General features: G+C 39.2%; 1 protein-coding gene across 2 annotated transcripts in view; it reads left to right on the top strand.

The window, feature by feature from the left end:
• The window catches only part of LOC133549260 (transcription factor SOX-6-like), a 265,313-nt gene that overhangs the window by 79,297 nt on the left and 162,309 nt on the right, over window positions 1-23,707 (top strand). For both annotated transcript variants that reach the window (XM_061894490.1, XM_061894489.1), the window contains exons 3-4: window positions 4,887-5,103; window positions 11,195-11,411. In XM_061894490.1, coding sequence (XP_061750474.1) covers window positions 4,888-5,103; window positions 11,195-11,411 — 433 coding nt within the window. In that variant the 5' untranslated portion in view covers window position 4,887. The remainder of the gene's footprint in view (window positions 1-4,886; window positions 5,104-11,194; window positions 11,412-23,707) is intronic.

Raw genomic sequence — 23,707 nt, 5'->3', positions numbered from 1 at the left:
TTTTGTTATCGTAAATGTTTTTAAATTTTATTTGTGTAATGCAGAAGGAGGTGTGCGTGTATTTCTGTTGTCGTGTTTTTATTTATTTTTTTGCTTTATATAATCCGACATGTATTTTTTCAGGCACGCTACACAGCAGGTCTGCCCGATTTATATGTATTTATTTATTTATTTATCTATGTGATGATTTTCATTAACATGTATTTTAATCAAACCAGTGACAAATTTATAAGAACATTTAGCAATTGATATTAAATATTTTTTCCCGGTCACTTGTTGCTAGGCAGATTTCAAACTGTGTCTCGCCACCAACCAGCAATATTTTGACATTCCATCCATCCATCAATTTTCTACCGCTTGTCCCGTTCGGTGTTGCGGGGGGTGCTGGAGCTTATTTCAGCTGCATTCGGGCGGAAGGCGTGGTACACCAGCTCATACATATAGTTTGACATTATTATGATTATTCATGACATTATTAGTTTTGGTAGCCCAGATACGAAACCTCAAAATTTGCGCCAATTTTCCAGGAAGTTGGCCATTTTGGTTTGGACCAAATACTTGAGGGCAAAAACCAGTGATAATGACTTTGGGGGGGTCGGGCTCTTCACCTCCGGCTGGTGTTCCGCTGAATTTTTCTATTTTGGGTGACAGCGGCGGCGGCGAAGAACAGTGCGGCGTATGTGCGGACACATTCCGACTGTCTGACCTCTGACGCCCCCCATCTAACGAGGGTCCACATTGACCGTCTCACAGGAGGATTTTCCCCTTGTCAGCTTTTTTTTTACCCCCTAACAAGCACTAACGCGGGAAGTGATTTTTCACCGATCGCCACGCTGCAATGTCTCACTCTGCAACCTCCATGTTTGTGTCTACGTCCTCCCAAGTTGTGATACAGTGAATAATCCATCCATCCATCCATCTTCTTCCGCTTATCTGAGGTCGGGTCGCGGGGGTAGCAGCCTAAGCAGGGAAGCCCAGACTTCCCTCTCCTCAGGACACGTTGGGAAGACTATGTCTCCCGGCTGGCCTGGGAACGCCTCGGGATCCCCCGGGAAGAGCTAGACGAAATGAATAATCCGCATCATGGAACATTTCTCTTCGTTGCATTTTGCTCTCACTTTTTACAATGGTTAACTTCTTTTGACACTTTTACGATTGTGAGTTTTCGGGCACCACAGGATTGGATTCGATTAAATTCTTGGGGCTAATAATTCAATTCAGAATCGAATCTCGATTCAAAATGATTCTCTGTATTAATTAAATAACTAATACTTATCGCATAATATTTGTATCCATAGTTTTTTTTGTGATTTTTTCTAAATCATGAAATACTTCATGTCGTATTCTTTTTTTAATCATTGAACTGATCATTGGTTGAATTAAAGGTATGTGTCCTTTTTGCTTTTCTTCTCACCACATCTTGTCGTTGAGGCCCGGCCAACGAGTAAGACAAATCCACAAAAAGTCCTCCACGTTCCCACTCGCTTGCCACCCCGCCAGTGAGGTTTTTGTCCTCCCGCTGCACGAGTGACGGGAGGAACCTGGCGGCTGAATGCTGCTTTGTGTGCATTTTTTTTCCAAGAGTAGGGGCCTCTCATCTGTCACAGGTCCTTCTCCGTAAGCCCACAATGCACCATTGTTTCTGACGAGTCGCCGGGTCCTGGGGCAGACTTGGTTACGCTTTCTGCGGCCCTCGCAGAAGACAGCCGAGAAGTTTCCAGCTAAATCGCTGAAGGAAGGGGGAAAAAATACAACAAATGAGATCACTCCTCTTCGCTCATTAATGATAAGTTACACAATCCATAATAAAAAAAAAATTACAATTAGACTTCAAATAATCCCAAAATCAAAACATTATCACTTTCACTCACACAGATGAGTCATTTAATTCATGCGATCGCTCCTCTTTCCACCTCGCAAAAACACATAGGAAGAGTGGAAATATTCCACCAAGTCGGAGAAAATGCGATAAAACTGTAGAACAAAACTTTTCATCTGATGAATGCAATCAATCCTCTCTTAAACAGCTGTTGAGAGTTGACTCCTTCCTCAAAATACATAATCAGTACGACGCCAAACAAGACTGGAAATATTCCACCAAATCGGACAAATAACAGTAAAGAGTAAAAATGTGTAATTTTATGAATGCAACTGCTCCTTTCTCAAATACGTATTGACAATCACCCCTTTCCACATAATACATAATTAGTACAATGCCGAACATGAGAAATTGCTGTAGAAAAGTGGAACAAAATATTTAATTTCATTATCCAATCACTACTCTCGCAAATAATTATTGATAAGCACCCCCTTTCTTAAAATACAAAATCAGTACATGCCAAATAAGAAATAATCCACCAAATTAGAAAAGTTACAGAAAACAGTAAATTAAAATGTCATCAATTGCAATTGCTCCTCTAGCAAATAATTCTTGATAATCACCCCATCCCACAAAATACAAAATCAGTACGACTCCAAAGAAGACTGGACGTAATCCACCAAATTGGAGAAATTGCAGTAAAACAGCAGAATAAAATGTGTCACTTTATCAATGCAATTGGTCCTCTAGAAAATAATTATTGATAATCACACCTTTCCACAAAATACAAAAACAGTACGACTCCAAATAAAACTGGAAATAATCCACCAAATTGGAAACATTGCAGTGAAACAGCAGAATAAAAAGTGTCACTTAATCAATGCAATTGCTCTGCGAGCAAATAATTAATGATAATCAACCCCACACTACAAAATACAAAATCAGTACGAGCCAAACAAGACTGGAAATAATCCACCAAATTGGAGAGATTACAGTAGAATAATAAAATATTTAATCAAATTAATGCAATCACTCCTCTCTCATATTGCTATTGAGAGTCACCCGCTTCCACAAAGAGCAAAATGAGTTTGACGTCCAACAAGACTGGAATTATTTTGTCAGATCAGAGAAATTGCAGTAAAAGAGTAGAATAATGTGTCATTTCATTACACAATTGCTCCTCTTGCAAACAGTTATTGATAATCACGCCTATATACAAAATACATAATAAGTACAATGCCAAATACTACTGGAAATAATCCACCAAATTGGAGGAATTCCAGTGAATAAAACAAGAAGAAGCAGAATAAAATGTGTAGTTTTGATATACAATCGCTCCTCTCTCAAATATTTATTGATAATCATCCCCTTCCACAAAATACATGTAGTACAATCAGTCCAATGCCGAATACACGACTGGAAATAGTCCGTCAAATTAGTCAAATTGCAGTAAAACAGTAAAACAGAATATGCAAATTAATTATGCAATCACTCCTCTAGTAAAATTACTATTGAAACATAAAATCAGTACAATTCAAAATAAAATAGGAAATTATCCACCAAATTTGAGAAATTTTAGTGAAACAGTAGGATAAAACGTGTCATTTCGATATGCAATCGCTCCTCTCTAAAATACTTATTTATCACCCCCCCCCTTCCACAAAATACATAATTAGTAAAACGCCAAATAAGACTGGAAATATTCTGTCAAATTGGTAAAATTGCAGTAAAACAGTAGAATAAAACATGTCATTTTGATTTGCAATTGCTCCTCTAGTAAATAAATATTGATAATCACGCCCATTAATGCAATAAAAAAATCAGTACAATGCCAAATAAAATTGGAACTAATCCACCAAATTAGAGAAATTTCAGTGAAACAGTAGGATAAAACGTGTCATTTCGATATGCAATCACTCTTCTCTAAAATACCTGTTGATCATCGCCCCCTTCCACAAAATACATAATTAGTAAAACGCCAAATAAGACTGGAAATATTCTGTCAAATTGGTAAAATTGCAGTAAAATAGTAGAATGAAACGTGTCATTTTGATTTGCAATTGCTCTTCTAGTAAATAAATATTGATAATCACGCCCATTAATGCAATAAAAAAATCAGTACAATGGCAAATAAAATTGGAACACATCCACCAAATTGAAGAAATTTAAGTGAAACAGTCAGATAAAACGTGTCATTTTAATATGCAATCGCTTGTCTTTCAAATACTTATTAATCATCGCCCCCTTTCACAAAATACATCATTAGTGAGACACCAAATAAGAGTGGAAATATTCTGTCAAATTAGTAAAATTGCAGTAAAACAGTAGAATAAAACGTGTCATTTTGATATGCAATTGCTCCTCTCTCAAAAACATATTGATAATCACACCCTTAACAAAATACATGATCAGTACAACGCCAAACACGACTGGAAATATTCCGTCAAATTAGTAAAATTGCAGTAAAACAGTTGAATAAAATATGTGATTTCATTATGCAATCGCTTCTCTAGCAAGATTTTTTTGATAATGACGCCCATTCACGCCATACAAAACCATTATAATGCCATACATAATTGGAACTAACCCACCAAATTAGAAACACTTCAGTGAAACAGGAGGATAAAACGTGTCATTTCAATATGCGATCACTCCTCTCTCAAATACTTATTGATCATTGCCCCCCTCCACAAAATAAATCATCAGTAAAACGTCAAATAAGACTGGAAATAATCCACCGAGTCAGGGAAATTGCAGTGGAAGAGTAGAATAAAACGTGTTGTTTAATCGTGCAATCGCTCCTCGTGTGTGTGTGTGTGTTTGAGTGTGTGTGTGTGTGTGTGTGTGTGTGTGTGTGCGTGCACTGCTGTGCACGAGAAGTAACAAATGAAAACAGTGCTGCGTTGTAGCGCCAAGCGTCTCTTGGATAAGACGGTGACGCTTTTCCTGCCAACACATTCGGACATCTAATAACACTTTCGCTTTACACAGAGTCCATTCTCATTACCGTAATGAACCTAAAGCGGGGCCACAAGAAACATGACATATTTTCCTGTCGCCCCCACAGAATGATGTCTTCCATGCGAGCGTCGCCTCCCTTTCGCGCTCCATCCGTGGAAGCGGACGACGACGACAACAACGCTGCCTGGTTGGACGACGAAGGTCCCAGGGAGACCACGTCGCCCTCTCCTCCCGACCAGCCCCGGCCCCTGGATGAGCTGCAGCCAATCAGGGAGAAGCGAGGGGCCGCGGACTCGTGGGATGATGTCGGCTCCTCTGCCATGGTGAGGGGCTACTCTGGAACCGCAGCTCATAAAACACTCATGAAACACACGCAGGAGCAAGATCTCATGCATAGTGATGCACACACACACACACACACACACACACACACACACACACACACACACACACACACACACACACACACACACACACACACACACACGCACACACACACACACGCTGCAGGCAGTGCTGAAGGCAGCCCCGCAAGGGTCCTCCTCTGGAGACGTTGACCCTTTGCTGCTTCTCTGCTCGCTGAGTGTGTGAGTAAGAGTAGAACATTCTGGATCGAGCTTCTTCTCACAGGGCCTCCCAAATAAATACCGTGGATCACTACATTAGGTACATGTAAACATAGATAAACCCGAGAACTATTTCCTGCGGGTTTAGTACCAGGAAGTTACAGCTAAGTCCTAAAGGGTGTTGGTCTGACTACGGTCCCTTTAAAAAAAAATGAAAAATCCAAAAAAGTGCCAAGTTGTCCAGGTGACTTTTCCTCTTTTAGCCACATTTTCTTTATTTTTCATTCCTCTTCTCACTCCATGCAAAGAATCAACCGCCAGACAACCAAGTTTGATAGTTTGATACTGTTCCCTGATTGGCTGTTAGCGTGTCACTCCCACTGATCACGGATCACTTCCTGCGAAAGCCTTTGCTCATGCAACCAACCTTGCTTCGCGAACTTCCGAAGATACAATTGTTGAACGTTTTATGAAAAACAATTTTTATTATATCGCGATATACAAACTTACACATCTGTGAAGGCACCATTAATGCTGAAAGGTACATACAGGTTTTGTAACAACATATGCTGCCATCTAAGCGCCCCTACATATTTCAGCAAGACAATGCCAAGCCACATTCAGCACGTGTTACAACAGCGTGGCTTCGTAAAAAAAAAGAGTTTGGGTACTTTCCTGGCCTGCCTGCAGTCCAGACCTGTCTCCCAACGAAAATGTGTGGCGCATTATGAAGCGTAAAATAAGACAGCAGAGACCCCTGACTGTTGAACGACTGAAGCTCTACATAAAACAAGAATGGGAAAGAATTCCACTTTCAAAGCTTCAACAATTAGTTTCCTCAGTTCCCAAATGTTTATTGAGTGTTGTTAAAAGAAAAAGTGATGTAACACAGTGGTGAACACACCCTTTCCCAACTACTTTGGCACGTGTTGCAGCCATGAAATTCTAAGTTAATTATTATTTGCAGAAAAAAATAAAATAAAGTTTATGAATTTGAATATGGGTTGAAAAGAAATGGCAAATCCTCCAACTCAATTTGTATATATATATATACATATACATATATATATATATATATATGACAGTATACATATATATGTATATAAAATATATATATATATATATGATGGTAATGCTTGTATTTAAATATATACAGTATAAATATTTGTGAATACATATATAATATATATATATATATATATATATATATATATATATATATATATATATATATATATTAGGGGTGTAACGGTACACAAAAATGTCGGTTTAGTACGTACCTCGGTTTAGAGGTCACGGTCACGGGTAGGTTCATTTTCGGTACAGTAAGAAAACAACAAAATATACATTTTTTGGTTATTTATTCACCAAATTTGTAAACAATGGCTTTATCCTTTTAACATTGGGAACATTATAATAATTCTACCCACGTTAATCCAATTAAACTGCCTCAAGTTGTTGCTTTGATTAAATAAAATGACAACATCTATCTTCTACATTTAAAAAGTGCAACATTAAACAGTTTCAAGTCAACTCATCATGCTTCATTTATCACAGCATTTGGGAAGTCTGTAGTTGACTTTTATTATACACACACACACATGCACACTCACACACCCAGCAAAATGAGCTAACGTAACCTCTAAAAGCTAATTAGCTTTCACCTCAACTATGAGCGAGACGAGTTGCAGTTTAAGTTTCTAGAAGGTCAACGGGCTCATAGTGATGTTTGCAATAGTTGTGACTGGGAAGTGTTTTTTATAATTTGGGGAGCGCATAAAGGGGCTTCACGGTGGCAGAGGGGTTAATGCGTCTGCCTCACAATACGAAGGTCCTGCAGTCCTGGGTTCAAATCCAGGCTCGGGATCTTTCTGTGTGGAGTTTGCATGTTCTCCCCGTGAATGCGTGGGTTCCCTCCGGGTACTCCGGCTTGCACCTGGGGATAGGTTGATTGGCAACACTAAATTGGCCCTAGTGTGTGAATGTGAGTGTGAATGTTGTCTGTCTATCTGTGTTGGCCCTGCAGTGAGGTGGCGACTTGTCCAGGGTGTACCCCGCCTTCCGCCCGATTGTAGCTGAGATAGGCGCCAGCGCCCCCCGCGGCCCCGAACGGGAATAAGGGGCACAAAATGGATGGATGGAGCGTACGATGTCAGCTGCTCACCTGCTAAACACATATCTGCTCATCTCGATGCCGGAGCACTGACTCCATGCTTTCTGAATACGCACTGCTGATTGACTCTTACACCGCTCTGAATACGCACTGCTGATTGGCTTTGTATGTAACCTATCAGATGGTTGTGTGGGCCGGACAATGCTGGGTGCTCACTGCTCGGACAGAGGCAGAAAGCAGAGCAGCTTGCTAAGACTTTAGTTTACAAACTCGTTCGATACACCCTCGTACCGAACCGAAACCCCCGTACCGAAACGGTTCAATACAAATACACGTACCGTTACACCCCTAATATATATATATATATATATATATATATGTAAATATTAGAGATGTCCGATAATAGCTTTTTTGCCGATAGCCAATATTCCGATATTGTCCAACTCGTAATTACCGATTACGATATCAACAGATACCGATATACAGTATACAGTTGTGGAATTAACACATTATTATGCCTAATTTTGCTGTGATGCCCCGCTGGATGCATTGAGCAATGTAACAAAGTTTTCCAAAATAAGAGAAAAATTTCAACTCAAGTTATGGAAAAAAGTGCCAACATATTTATTATTGAAGTCACAAAGTGCATTCATTTTTTAACATGCCTCAAAACAGCAGCTTGGAGTTTGGCACATGCTCTCTCTGAAATGATTCTGATTGACTGATTGATTGATTGATTGATTGAAACTTGTATTGGTGGATTGTACAGTACAGTACATTTTCCGTACAATTGACCACTAAATGGTAACACCCCAATAAGTTTTTCAACTTGTTTAAGTCGGGGTCCATGTTAATCAATTCATGGTTAATTCATGATGCCCACTATAACTATGGGAAATACTATACTTCGACTTTCACAAATTGCATTATTTATTTTAAACATGCCTCAAAACAACAGCTACAAAATCCATGAATGCACACAGCTTTAGTCCAGAGTACACTAGAGTAATAAAGTAAACAATAACATAGTCCTCCTTTATTGCAAGACTGCCTGGTATACTGCATAACAGGAAATTATAAACTGGGCTCAATCTGCCATCCTCTAATGTATTTGTATAAGTAACAAAAATGTGCTGCAAGCTAGTGGTGAGTGCTTGAAGTGGCCTAGCAGTCAGCCAGATCTTCTGAAATGCTGTGTTGAGACAGGGCACCTCGGTTCACTGCAAGCTACAAAGCGTGCGCCATGCAAGGCAGACTAGCCACACCAAACTCCACAGTAGCTTTGTCCCTGACCACAACGTGGGTTTTTGCTTTGGGGTGGTTTTTGTTGTATTTTTGTTTTTTCTCGGCGGAGTCTTTAAGCGACAACTGTGTGGTACTACTTTTTTTCGGTGTTTGCTTTTCATCCATCTTCCGCTTGTATTCATCGTGTATCTCCTTATGATTCCAGAAGAGGTGAGAGATCAAATTGTTCGTATTAAAGGCCTACTGAAACCCACTACTACCGACCACGCAGTCTGATAGTTTATATATCAATGATGAAATCTTGACATTGCCACACATGCCAATACAGCCTTTTTAGTCGACTAAATTGCAATTTTAAATTTCCCGCGGAGTTTCTTGTTGAAAACGTCGCGGAATGATGACGCGTGCGCGTGACGTCACGGACTGTCAGGAAATATTAGCTCAGCACCAATTACGACAAAAAGTCGTCTCTTTTCATCGCATAATTACACAGTAATTTGGACATCTGTGTTGTTGAATCTTTTGCAATTTGTTCAATTAATAATGGAGACTATAAAGAAGAATGCTGTTGGTGGAAAGCGGTGGATTGCAGCTGTTTTTAGCACCGAGACACAGCCGGTGTTTCTTTGTTTGTTGTGAAGCTTTAACACAGAGTGGTCAAGCAAACATGTTTTCTCTACGTCAACCAGCATGTTTTTGGATGGGAATATTGTGATATGTATTTTACCGGAGACATCATTGGATTATTTGTCCTCCTGCAGTAGCTGTTTAAAAGGCAGCTGTGAGCTTGGCTCCTCAGCTTCTCTCTGAGACACTGCGTGTTCACCGCAGCCATACGACCTCGAGCTATGTCTTTACAATCTCACTAAAACAGTATTAAAATAATAAGCAAATAAAGGATCTTCCAGAATTATCCTAGTAAATGTGTTTAATTACATCTGAAACACTCACACTGCCGCCGCCCGGAGCTGTCGCTTTTTATTTTATTTTATTATTTTTTTTTCTTTCTAGTCCTTCGCTATCAATATCATCATCCACGAATCTTTCATCCTCGCTCAAATTAATGGGGAAATTGTCTTTTTCTCGGTCCGAATAGCTCTTGCTGCTGGAGGCTCCCATTAAAAACAATGTGAGGACGTGAGGAGCCCTCAATCTTGTGACGTCATCGTCTGCGACTTCCGGTAAAGGCGAGGCTTTTTTAGCAGTAACAAAAGTTGCAAACTTTTTCGTCGATGTTCTCTACTAAATCTTTTCAGCAGAAATATGGCAATATCGCGAAATGATCAAGTATGACACATAGAATGGACCTGCTATCCCCGTTTAAATAAGAAAATCTCATTTCAGTAGGCCTTTAAAGGAAGAAATCTTGGTTCCTCCTCACATAACCAACTTTTTGCAGCTATTGCAAATTGCCAGTTTTTTACCCGTCAGAGACACTTTAACATAATCCCAAACCATGTCATTAGACAGTCACCCTCGCTTGTTAGCCACGGCTACAGCACCGGCAACAACACACTTGTTATGCTCCGCTCGCGGCGGTTTGATGAGGTCATCAAGCGTCGCCAGTTAACCTCTCAGGCTGCAGTCGTCCGGCAACTCCTGTGTTGGGTGTGGGAGAAGAGCGAGGTGAGAGGTGGAGGGGCTGCTGACTGGGAGACGCAACTGCTCTGTACTTCTCCCTACGCCCGTGTACCGCTACGTATAACGGCGTTTTAATAAGTCATAAATTTTACTTTTTGAAACCGATAACGATAATTTCCGATATTACATTTAAAATCATTTATCGGCCGATAATATCGGCAGTCCGATATTATCGGATACCTCTAATATAACGTATTTCCTTGAATTGCCGGAAATACGGTATTACTGCCTGGTCAAACTCGCTTCGCAAAATAATTAGCGCATGCTTAGTATTACCGCCTGGTCAAACTCGTGACGTCATGAGTGACGCTTCCCTTGTCATCATTTTCAAAATGGTGGAGGCCGATTACAATTCTAGTAATTTAAAATTGCATTAAGGGAAGAAAATTAAGAGCTATTCAGTAGGATTTAAGGTCCAAGTTTACATCACACTCAAATTTTTACTTCATGCCTTTGGTAAGTGCCGTAGTAAGAAGAGGTTTTACAATAATTAGCGCATGCTTACTTTTACCGCATGCCTTTGGTAATCGCAGGTGTGAGAAGAGTTTTTAAATTAATTAGCGCCCCGGCGGCAATTCAAGGAAATACGGTATATATATTTTTACAGTGGTCGCAAACTTTCTCTTGTTTCCTTTTAATGGTGAAATGCAACCACTGGAGTTACTGTAGTCTTTCCCCTTCCGCTACACGGCCAAGATGGCGACTATATAGTGTGGTAAGTGCAATAGACATTCATCTTTATAAGTGTTTTGTGTGCGCTCAAAGGACTTAAGTGTAAGCACGAGGGGTCAGTGTGTGGCTGGGCTTGGTCAAGCATACATCCTGATCTTCATCCTTGTCTCCTGTCAGGACCACGATGGCGCTAAAGGATGCTCCGCCTACTCCTACCGGGCCAACTCCGCCTCCCCGCCCAAGCCGGAGGAGTGTTACCGGGGGGATCGCGGCGAGCAGACGGTGTCGGGCGCCACCTTCGGCACGCCGGAACGCCGCAAAGGGAGTCTGGCGGACGTGGTGGACACCTTGAAACAGAAGAAGCTGGTGGAGATGACCAAGACGGAGCAAGACGGTAAGAGAAGCTTTCATTGGCTGTTGCTGTGAATGCTTGGCTGTGATTGGGCGAAGGGGACCCCGCCTCTGGGATAGACTCCAGCTATAGAATAGAATAGAATAGAATAGAAAGTACTTTGTTGATCCCTGGGGGAAATTCAGCACCACAGTTCGCTAACAATAGACGATAATAATAATAATAATAATAAATAATAAATAACATATATATATATATATATATATATATATATATATATATATATATATATATATATATATATATATATATATATATATATATATGAACTGTGATGAGGTGGCGACTTCTCCAGGGTGTACACCGCCTTCCGCCCGATTGTAGCCGATGGACGGTAAGAGAAGCTTTCATTGGCTGTTGCTGTGGATGCTTGGCTGTGATTGGGCGAAGGGGACCCCGCCTCTGGGATAGACTCCAGCTATAGAATAGAATAGAATAGAAAGTACTTTGTTGATCCCTGGGGGAAATTCAGCACCACAGTTCGCTCACAATAGACGATAATAATAATAATAATAAATAATAAATAACATATATATATATATATATAATATGTAGTATATGAACTGTGATGAGGTGGCGACTTGTCCAGGGTGTACCCTGCCTTCCGCCCGATTGTAGCTGATATCGGCACCAGCGCCCCCCGCGACCCCAAAGAGAATAAGCGGTAGAAAAAAGGGATGGATGGATATAATATATGAATAGTATAAATATATTCTACACATATTCTACATTTAAGTGCAGTCAAAGAACATATGCATTATATGATGCTGAAGATAGTGGATGGATCACAAGGACCCTTGCCAATTCAAATCTGACCTTTTTTTTTTAATAAAATCAACAAATCATATTTAAAAAATCTTATTTAAAAAATCTTATTGAAAACATAAGAATGAAATGAAGATTTCCTAACTAAAATGGGAATTCTGCAAATAATCAGTTAAATATTTTTCGAACAATCACAATTAATTTATATCAAAAATTAAATATAAAGTAATTGACAACATATTTTTCTAGTAATGAAGCATTAAAATATAAAATTAATACAGTAAATTAAAAGGAATATAATATAGTTTTATATTCATATGAAAAACATTAAAATAAAATGTATAATTCATAAATAAAATGGAAATACAGCAATAATCAGTCAATATTTTACAAATAATCACAATTAATTTATGTCAAAACTCAAAAGGTATAGTAATTAACAATATATTGTATTCAATAATGAAACATTAAATTATGCAATTAATACAGTCAATTAAAAGGAATATAATGTATTTGTATATTCATATTATGTAAAGTAATTAATACAGTCAATTAAAAGGAATATGATACGTTTGTATAATCGTATAAACGGACGGCGTGGCGCAGTGGGAGAGTGGCCGTGTGCAACCCGAGGGTCCCTGGTTCAAATCCCACTTAGTACCAACCTCGTGACGTCCGTTGTGTCCTGAGCAAGACACTTCACCCTTGCTCCTGATGGGTGCTGGTTAGCGCCTTGCATGGCAGCTCCCTCCATCAGTGTGTGAATGTGTGTGTGAATGGGTAAATGTGGAAGTAGTGTCAAAGCGCTTTGAGTACCTTGAAGGTAGAAAAGCGCTATACAAGTACAACCCATTTATCATTTATTTTATAATCATATTATATACATTAATTAATACAGTCAATTAAAAGGGATATAATATATATTTTTATATTCATATGAAAAACATAAGAATTAAATACAGAAATCATAAATGAAATGAAAACGTAGCCATAATCAGTTAAATATTTTACAAATAATCACAATTAATTTATGTCAAAAATCCCAAAATATAGTGATAACAATCTATTGTATATAATAATGAAACATTGAAATATAAGATTAATACAGTCAATTAAAAGGATTATAATGTATATTTATATTCATATGAAAAACATAACAATACAATTTATAATTCATAAATAAAATGGAAATACAACAATAATCAGTTAAATATTTCACAAATAATCACAATTAATTCGTCAAAATTGAAAAGACAGTCATTAATAATATATTTTGTCTAATAATGAAACATTAAAATATACAATAAATACAGTAAATTAAAAGGAATATATTATATTTTTATATTGATATTATATACAGTAATTATTACAGTAATTTAAAAGGAATATAATATATTTTCATATCCATATGAAAAACAAATAATACAATTTACCATTCTTAAAATAGAAATTCAGCAATAATCAGTTAAATATTTTACAAATAATCACAATTAGTTTGTCAAAAATCAAAATATATAGTAATTAACAATACATTGTATCTAATAATGAACCATTAAAATAAACAATAATACAGTAATTTAAAGAGAATATATTTTTTTATATTCACACTATATTCAGTAAATAATACAGTAAATTAAAAGGAGTATAATATATTTTGTATATTAATATGAAAAACATAAGAATGAAATGCAGAATTCTCAAAAAATACAGCAATAATCAATTCAATATTTTACAAATAATCACAATTAATTTGTGTCATAAATGAAAAGTTATAGTAATCAACAACATATTTTATCTAATAACGAAACATCAAATAATACGTTATATTTTTTTATATATTTTCGGTGTATGTTAACATTAAAATATACAATTAATACAGTAAATCAAAAGGAAAATAATATATTTTTTATATTCATATTATATATTTTTAAATGTGACAAAACTATATGCAGACTTATGACTTATTTGAATAAAAAAGGTGTGCACTAATCCTGAAGTGTCTTAACTCGTCTCCTTCCCAGCAACAAAGGCTCCTTTGAAGGGACAAAATGATTACGTGCTCGTTAGATCCCGGCAGTATCAGTGAGTGGAAATGCATGTTTCTCTTTCCCGTGTGATCTGAGACGCGCAGACGTCTCCTGCGGCGTGCCTCAGCTCGCCGCCAGAAGTCCTTTCAGCCATGCGGCGGGCCTCCACGTACCAATCTTGATATCACTCCGGCGCTTGATCTCGCCCTTTTCTTTACGCCTCTTTGACTCGTCATTGATCCACTAAAAGCGGGCCTGAGCGTGCCGCCGGGGAGGAGGGGGGTCCCGAAGAACGCTCTTGTGTTCTTCAGGCGAAAGATGGCTGCCCGCCTCCATATGCCGCACAGGAAGGCGAAAAGGCGGCGACAAGTTCACTGAGTGGAAGAAGTGTGTGCTTCATTTCTAAGATGGCTCCTGTCCAGTCAGACTGTCAAAGTATAGCGCATTTTGAGCCGTTGCTATGGCAACTGCTTCACGATGCTCGTATCGACGTGACCAGTCCTCGGCCGGCATCGGAACTTATACACTTTAAATACCGCTGGGTTTAAAATGACCCAATTTGGGTCGTTTTCTACCCAGCTGCTGTGTAAACTATTGGACCAAACCAACGCTGGGTTGATTTAACCCAGCAAGAGGGGTTTTAAAATCAACCCAAATGTTGGGTTATTTTGAAGGCCTACTGAAACCCACTACTACCGACCACGCAGTCTGATAGTTTATACATCAATGATGTGCAAACTATCGGACCAAACCAACGCTGGGTTGATTTAACCCAGTAAGAGGGGTTATAAAATCAACCCAAATGCTGGGTTATTTTAAAGGCCTACTGAAACCCACTACTACCGACCACGCAGTCTGATAGTTTATACATCAATGATGTGCAAACTATTGGACCAAACCAACGCTGGGTTGATTTAACCCAGTAAGAGGGGTTATAAAATCAACCCAAATGCTGGGTTATTTTAAAGCCCTACTGAAACCCACTACTACCGACCACGTAGTCTCAAAGTTTATACATCAATGATGTGTAAACTATTGGACCAAACCAACGCTGGGTTGATTTAACCCAGTAAGAGGGATTATAAAATCAACCCAAATGCTGGGTTATTTTAAAGGCCTACTGAAACCCACTACTACCGACCACGCAGTCTGATAGTTTATACATCAATGATGTGTAAACTATTGGACCAAACCAACGCTGGGTTGATTTAACCCAGTAAGAGGGGTTATAAAATCAACCCAAATGCTGGGTTATTTTAAAGCCCTACTGAAACCCACTACTACCAACCACGCAGTCTCAAAGTTTATACATCAATGATGTGTAAACTATTGGATCAAACCAACGCTGGGTTGATTTAACCCAGTAAGAGGGGTTATAAAATAAACCCAAATGCTGGGTTATTTTAAAGCCCTACTGAAACCCACTGCTACCGACCACGCAGTCTAAAAGTTTATACATCAATGATGTGTAAACTATTGGACCAAACCAACGCTGGGTTGATTTAACCCAGTAAAAGGGATTATAAAATCAACCCAAATGCTGGGTTTTTTTAAAGGCCTACTGAAACCCACTACTACCGACCACGCAGTCTAAAAGTTTATACATCAATGATGTGTAAACTATTGGACCAAACCAACGCTGGGTTGATTTAACCTAGTAAGAGGGGTTATAAAATCAACCCAAATGCTGGGTTATTTTAAAGGCCTACTGAAACCCACTACTACCGACCACGCAGTCTAAAAGTTTATACATCAATGATGTGTAAACTATTGGATCAAACCAACACTGGGTTGATTTAACCCAGTAAGAGGGGTTATAAAATCAACCCAAATGCTGGGTTATTTTAAAGCCCTACTGAAACCCACTACTACCGACCACGCAGTCTAAAAGTTTATACATCAATGATGTGTAAACTATTAGACCAAACCAACGCTGGGTTGATCTAACCCAGTAAGAGGAGTTATAAAATCAACCCAAATGCTGGGTTATTTTAAAGGCCTACTGAAACCCACTACTACCGACCACGCAGTCTGATAGTTTATACATCAATGATGTGTAAACTATTGGACCAAACCAATGCTGGGTTGATTTAACCCTATAAGAGGGGTTATAAAATCAACCCAAATGCTGGGTTATTTTAAAGGCCTACTGAAACCCACTACTACCTACCACGCAGTCTGATAGTTTATACATCAATGATGAAATCTTAACATTGCAACACATGCCAATACGGCCGGGTTAGTTTACTAAATCGCAATTTTAAATTTTGCGCGAAGCATCCTGCTGAAAACGTCGCGGTATGATGACGCGGGCGCGTGACGTCACGGATTGCATAATTACACAGTATTCTGGACATCTGTGTTGCTGAATCTTTTGCAATATGTTCAATTAATAATGGAGATGTCAAAGAAGAAAGACGCAGGTGGGAAGCGGTGTATTGCGGCCATCTTTAGCAACACAAACACAGCCAGTGTTTCCTTGTTTACATTCTCGAAAGATGACGGTGAAGCTTTACTATGGAACAGAGCGGTCAGGCAAACATGGTTCCCTTCTACATGTCAACCGGCAGGTTTCATTCAGAAAATGGTGGTATTAAGTCGGCTCTTACCGTGGACATGAGCGGAGAGCTTGCGTTGTTCCTCCTGCAGCTGTGGACTCTCTTGCCTCCCCCCACCGGCCGCCCCCAACCGTCGGATGCTTCCGCCGTGGAGGAGGGGAAAAAAAAAATATCTCAGCCCAGCTGCCTTCGCCCCGTAGAAGAAATGTGGTTTCCCTCGGAGACACTGGCGGTCACCACACCCGTGGCCACACCCCTCCGACTTTCATGTTCTACAGGTACGACCATATAATCTCACTAAAACACTAGGAACTAGAGATGCGCGGATAGGCAATTATAACATCCGCAACCGCATCACTAAAGTCGTCATCAACCCGCCATCCACCCGAACCAATAATTTATCAGAACCACAACCGCCCGCCACCCGCCCGTTGGTATATATCCGGAGTCGGCGACCTTTACCACTAAAAGAGGTAGTTTGACGCGTGTCACAAAGTAAAGAAGGCAATGGGAGCCGCTAAGGTTCTCGCGAATATCCGATGATGCTAATCCAGATAACGAGAAAAAGGGCGTGCTGTGAAGCCATTGCAAACCGTTTACCAATGCAGCAACATGCTGTATGCAGCTTCCTCAAACACACGTACAAGATTGAAAGGCATACTGGGTGATACAGAGTACACTGATGGTTGTGATATAAACAATTTTAACACTCTTACTAATATGCGCCACACTGTGAAGCCACACCAAACAAGAATGACAAACACATTTCGGGAAAACATCCTCACAGTTACACAACATAAACGCAACACAAAAAATACCCAGAATCCTTTGCATCCATGACAAAGCCTGACTATATTTTACACCCCCGCACCCCCAATCCCGCCCACCTTACCGACTCAAACATGGCGGGCTACTTTAAATGATGTATCAGACCACGTTGAATGATATAGCTGTCCACGTTACATTATATGGCAGACCGCTTTGAATGACATTGCAGGCCACCTTAAATGATGTAGAAGACTACATTGAATGATATCGCAGACCACGTTGAATAACATGGTAGACCACTTGAAATTATGTATCTGGGCACATTCAATTTTACGGCAGACCACATGGAATGACATGGCGGGCCACATTGAATTATGTAGAAGACTGCATTGAATGAAATAGTTGGTCACCTAAATGATACGGCACACCAATTCAATAATATGGCGGGCCACATTAAATGATGTATCCGGCCACACTAAATTATACAACAAATCACCTCGAATGACATGACGGGCTACATAGAATGATATAGAAGACCACATTGAATTAAATAGCTAACCACAATAAATTATGTATCGGACCACGTTGAATGATGTAGCTTTCCACATTAAATGATACGGCGGACCAAGTTGAATGATATGGCAGGCCACTTTAAATGATGTAGAAGACTACATTGAATGAAATCGCAGACCACATTGAATAACATTGCAAACCACTTTAAATGAGGTATTTTGCCACTTTAAACTACACGGCGGGCCACTTGGAATGACATGGTGGGCCAAGTTAAATGATGTATCAGACCACGTTGAATGATATAGCTTTCCACGTTAAATGATACGGCGGACCACATGGAAGGAAATGGCAGGCCACATTAAATTATGTAGAAGACTACATTGAATGATATCGCAGACCACTTGAATAACATTGCCAACCACATTATATGATGTATCTGGCCACATTAAATTACACGGCGGACCACATGGAATGACATGGTGGGCCACATAAATGATGTATCAGACCACGTTGAATGATATAGCTTTCCACGTTAAATGATACGGCGGACCACATTGAATGAAATGGCAGGTCACATTAAATTATGTAGAAGGCTACATTGAATGATATCGCAGACCACCTGAATAACATTGCCAACCATTTTAAATGAGGAATCTGGCCACCTTAAATTACATGGCGGACCACATGGAATGACATGGTGGGCCACATAAATGATGTATCAGACCACGTTGAATGATATAGTTTTCCACATTAAATGATACGGCAGACCACATGGAATGAAATGGTGGGCCACAAAAAATGATGTATCAGACCACGTTGAATGATATAGCTTTCCAAGTTAAATGATACGGCGGACCACATTGAATGAAATGGCAGGACACTTTAATTATTTAGAAGACTACATTGAATGATATCGCAGACCACATTGAATAACATTGGAAACCGTTTTAAATTATGTATCTGGCCACATTAAATTACACAGCGGACCACATGGAATGACATGTTGGGCCACATAAATGATGTATCAGACCACATTTAATGATATAGCTTTCCACGTTGAATGATACGGCGGACCACATTGAATGAAATGGCAGGCCACATCAAATTATGTAGAAGACTACATTGAATGATGTCGCAGACCACTTGAATAACATTGCAAACCACTTTAAATGAGGAATCTGGCCACTTAAATTACACGGCGGACCACATGGAATGACATGGTGGGCCACGTTAAAGGATGTAGCAGAACACATTGAATGATGGAGCTGGCCACATTAAAGGATGTAGCTGGCCACATTAAATGATGTAGAAGACTACTTTGAATGATATCGCGAACCACATTGAATAACATTGCAAACCACATTAAATGGTGTATCCGGCCACATTAAATAATGTACAAGCCTACATTGAATGATATCGCGGACCACATTGAATAACATTGCAAACCACATTAAATGATGTATCAGACCACGTTGAATGATATAGCTTTCCACGTTAAATGATACGGCGGACCACATGGAATGAAATGGCAGGCCACATTAAATTATGTAGAAGACTACATTGAATGATACCGCAGCCCACTTGAATAACATTGCCAACCACATTACATGATGTATCTGGCCACTTTAAATTACACGGCGGACCACATGGAATGACATGGTGGGCCACATTAAAGGATGTAGCAGAATACATTGAATGATGGAGCTGGCCAAATTAAATGATGTAGCTGGTCACATTAAATGATGTAGAAGACTACTTTGAATGATATCACGAACCACATTGAATAACATTGCAAACCACATTAAATGATGTATCTGGCCACTTTAAATAATGTACAAGACTACATTGCATGATATCGCGGACCACATTGAATAACATTGCAAACCACATTAAATGATGTATCTGGCCACCTTAAATTACACGGCGAGGCAATTTAAATGATGTGGCGCACCACAATAAATGAGCTGGCAGAACACTTTGAAAGACATGGCGGGCTACTTTAAATGATGTATCGGACCACACTGAATGATATAGCTGGCCGCTTTAAATGATGTGGCTCCTTGGTATTGAGTTTGACTTGTGTCGTAAAAGAAACGACATTGAGAATCGAAACTGGAATCGTCCAAATCAAAAAATGCTCAAGCAGACTCAGGAATTAAGTGTACTTCTGGAGTGCACTAAGGCAAGGATTGTTGCACTTTCCCCCTGCATGGTGACTGACAGGTCGGTCCTAATGAGTTTTTCCCGATCAATCGAACTCGGAGGCTCGGACTTTCATTCAGCGCGTCCAAAGTGATGACCACACACGCTCCTCAGCCTTTCTGTCAGTCTATTCTGTCTCCTCCTCTTCATCAGGAGCGAAAGGCCCTCCTGGTAAACTGGCGCCCATCAAGATGTTTTTCCTGCTGTCACATGTGAACAATGTCACACAACTCCCCCCCCCCTCCCCCAAAACACGCCGGAAAGCGCCGGGAGCCGTTAGTTAACGCGATCAAACGGAACACCGCCTATTAGGCGAACCAAGCGCTCACTTATCCCGATGCGGTCGGCCACGGCAGCTCGCGGCTGAAACGTGGGCGACGTCGCAGTCAGCGGCGGCTCTAATGAATAGCCTGACCTCGCCGGGCCGCGTGGTGTATACCCGCCATGGCGTCTGATGTTAAAAGCTTCATCAAGCGCTTGTTAAGGCTCAGCTACTTGCTGCCAAGGCCTCCTTGATGACCGAGCGCGTCGCCACGCGGGAGGTGAAGGTCTTCTGCTCGCAGCCTGTGTCAGCTTGCACTCGTTTCGTGGGTCGCACAAAAGACTTTCTGTGTGTTATTGTTAAGATGTCACCGTATAAATGCTCCTCTTTCATGTTGTGTCGTTTCCCGGTGAAATACTTTTATGCTACCGTTTTTCAATTTACAGCAATTCTCTGTAAAAATCTACTTACATTTTACGTCAAATTTTGGCATCTGAGCTACCGGTTTTTACCGTAAAATGTCCAATACGTTTTTTTTTTTTTGCCTCTTAAAAATAAATAAAATAGTGTAAAATAAAATAAAATAAAATAATTAAAAACCAAACTAAAATAAAAAATAATCAGTTAAATAATAAAATAAAATAAAATGAATAACAGCTATTATAAAATAAAATTAGAAATGTAATCAAATTAAATAAAAAAATAAATAAATACAAAAAATTAAATAAAAGAAAAAATACTGTACAATACAATAAAATAAAATGAATGAAAAAAAAATACAATTAAATAAAATGAAGAAATAAAGAAAAGAAAAATGAAGGAAGAGTGGCTCGTGAGATCGACAGGCGTCTTCAGTAATGCGGACGTTGTACCGATCCGTTGTGGTGAAGAAGGAGCTGAGCCAGAAGGCAAAGCTCTCAATTTACCGGTCCATCTACGTTCCCATCCTCACCTATGGTCATGAGCTTTGGCTCATGACCGAAAGGATAAGATCACGGGTACAAACGGCCGAAATGAGTAACCTCTGCCGTAAGCAGGGCTCTCCCTTAGAGATAGGGTGAGAAGCTCTGCTATCCGGGAGGAACTCAAAGTAAAGCCACTGCTCCTCCATATTGAGAGGAGCCAGGCAAGGTGGTTCGGGCATCTGGTCAGGATGCCACCCAAACGCCTCCCTAGGGATGTGTTTAGGCCACGGGGAAGACCCAGGACACGTTGGGAAGACTATGTCTCCCGACTGGCCTGGGAACACCTCGGGATCCCCCGGGAAGAGCTCGACAAAGTGGCTGAGGAGAGGGAAGTCTGGGCTTCCTCGCTTAGGCTGCTGCCCCCGCGACTCGACCTTGAATAAGCGTAAAAAGATGGATGGATGGATAAATGAAATGAATAAAGACTAAACTAAAATAAGATAAAAAGTCAATTTAAAATAAAAATCAACAACAAAACTTAACTAAAATAAAATGAATACAAACTAGAATAAACTAAAATAAAATAAAAAATAATAAAAAGAAACTAGAATAACATAAATTAAACTAAACCAAAATACAATTCAATAAAATTGATAAAAACAAAACTAAAATAAAATAAACTAAAATAAAATGCAATGAAATAAAATGAATAGAAACTAAACACAACTAAAATAAACAAAAAAATTAAATTAAATTAAATTTAAAAAATAAATCTAATAAAATAAATTAAAATGAAAGAAAATAAGATAACATAAAAAAAAAAATAGAAGTGTTTTAAAAATACATATAAGTGCAGAACATGTTATCCATGCAGCACTCAAGCGCTATGCGACACCCTCGTTCCACAGGCCACGGGGTGCGCCTGGCTAGCTGTCGGCCAAAAAAAGGCACTTCTTCAAGCTGTGTCTGCATAATTCCAGTTACAATTTACAATTGTATTTTTAACTTGTGCTAAAGAGTTGTGACAGAGTTGAGAGCTAATGCTTCATCACGTATTTCGAAACACACCTGAGAGATGAGACTTTTTATCTGCGAGGAAAGAGAGGATTTTCGGAGATACGTTTTACGAATGGGTAGTGTTTTCCCCACAAACAGCCAACAATGACTACAAATCTGCAGGTTTACAAGCATGTGAATACATAATTGTAAATATGATAGAATGATAGAACCACTGGTACCGTAGATATAGGTACCTTTCACATTTGGACCGGTACAGTACCAATTACTCAAAGGTACCAATTTTTTGTATAATATATATATATATATATATATATATATATATATACACACATATTTATTTATATATGTATATATGTATATATATATATATATATATATATATATATATATATATATATATATATATATATATATATATATATATATAAATGTATTTATGTATATCTACACACACAGCTGACAATATTGCTGTGCTGTCCTGTTGTTATATCTCGTTTTCTTACATTTGCAAGTATTATATTGTACACTTTGCATGCAGTTGCAATCACAGGACGTTGGATGGCAGTAGTGTATGGGCATGTGTGTACATAGTCAGTAAGCAGTCTTTGCCATTAGGTTGAAGGAGTCTGTCTTGTCTTTTGTTGACTCCTACAAAACGTTCATACTGTAAGTATTGTACGTATTACACACCAGATGTTTGATTGTTACGTGCATCTCCATTGGGAGTTTTCGTTACAGAATTTGGAGTTGTTGAAATCGCCATGCAAGGGCGCTAATGCTAATCGGTAAAAAATAGAAAATTACAGCATTACTTAGAGACAGTGAGACGGCTCTGAGTGCTTGTTTCCTCGCCATGTGCTCGGGTTGTTGCCGGGTTTGCAATCGGATGTGATGTCATGTGCAACAAAGGTATCGAAATGGGGTTGGATTTGATGTGCACTATGTTCTGCCATACTTTTGCACTCAAAACATTAAGTATGAATACTGAAGTGTTTGATTTGGGACGCAGCCCTTGACAAATCTGACAGTCATTATATTTAAGAAAGGTGTCCAATAAATATTTAAATAGTAAACCATCAAGTGCTTTCTTTTCGTCATCAGCACATGTTGTCCTGTTCCGAAAAAACTGCTGCTAGGCTTGCAGGATCATCACTAATCTCTTTCTTCTTCTTAGGGATTTATAGATGGTTTATACCTGTAATTATTTATTAATACTTCACAGCTATAATCCACTGTAAGAGTTGCCAAAAAGGGGTTG

The sequence above is a fragment of the Nerophis ophidion genome, linkage group LG03 (assembly GCF_033978795.1).
Source record: "Nerophis ophidion isolate RoL-2023_Sa linkage group LG03, RoL_Noph_v1.0, whole genome shotgun sequence".
NCBI classification, from domain to species: domain Eukaryota; kingdom Metazoa; phylum Chordata; class Actinopteri; order Syngnathiformes; family Syngnathidae; genus Nerophis; species Nerophis ophidion.
This window is presented reverse-complemented; position numbering and strand designations above follow the sequence as displayed.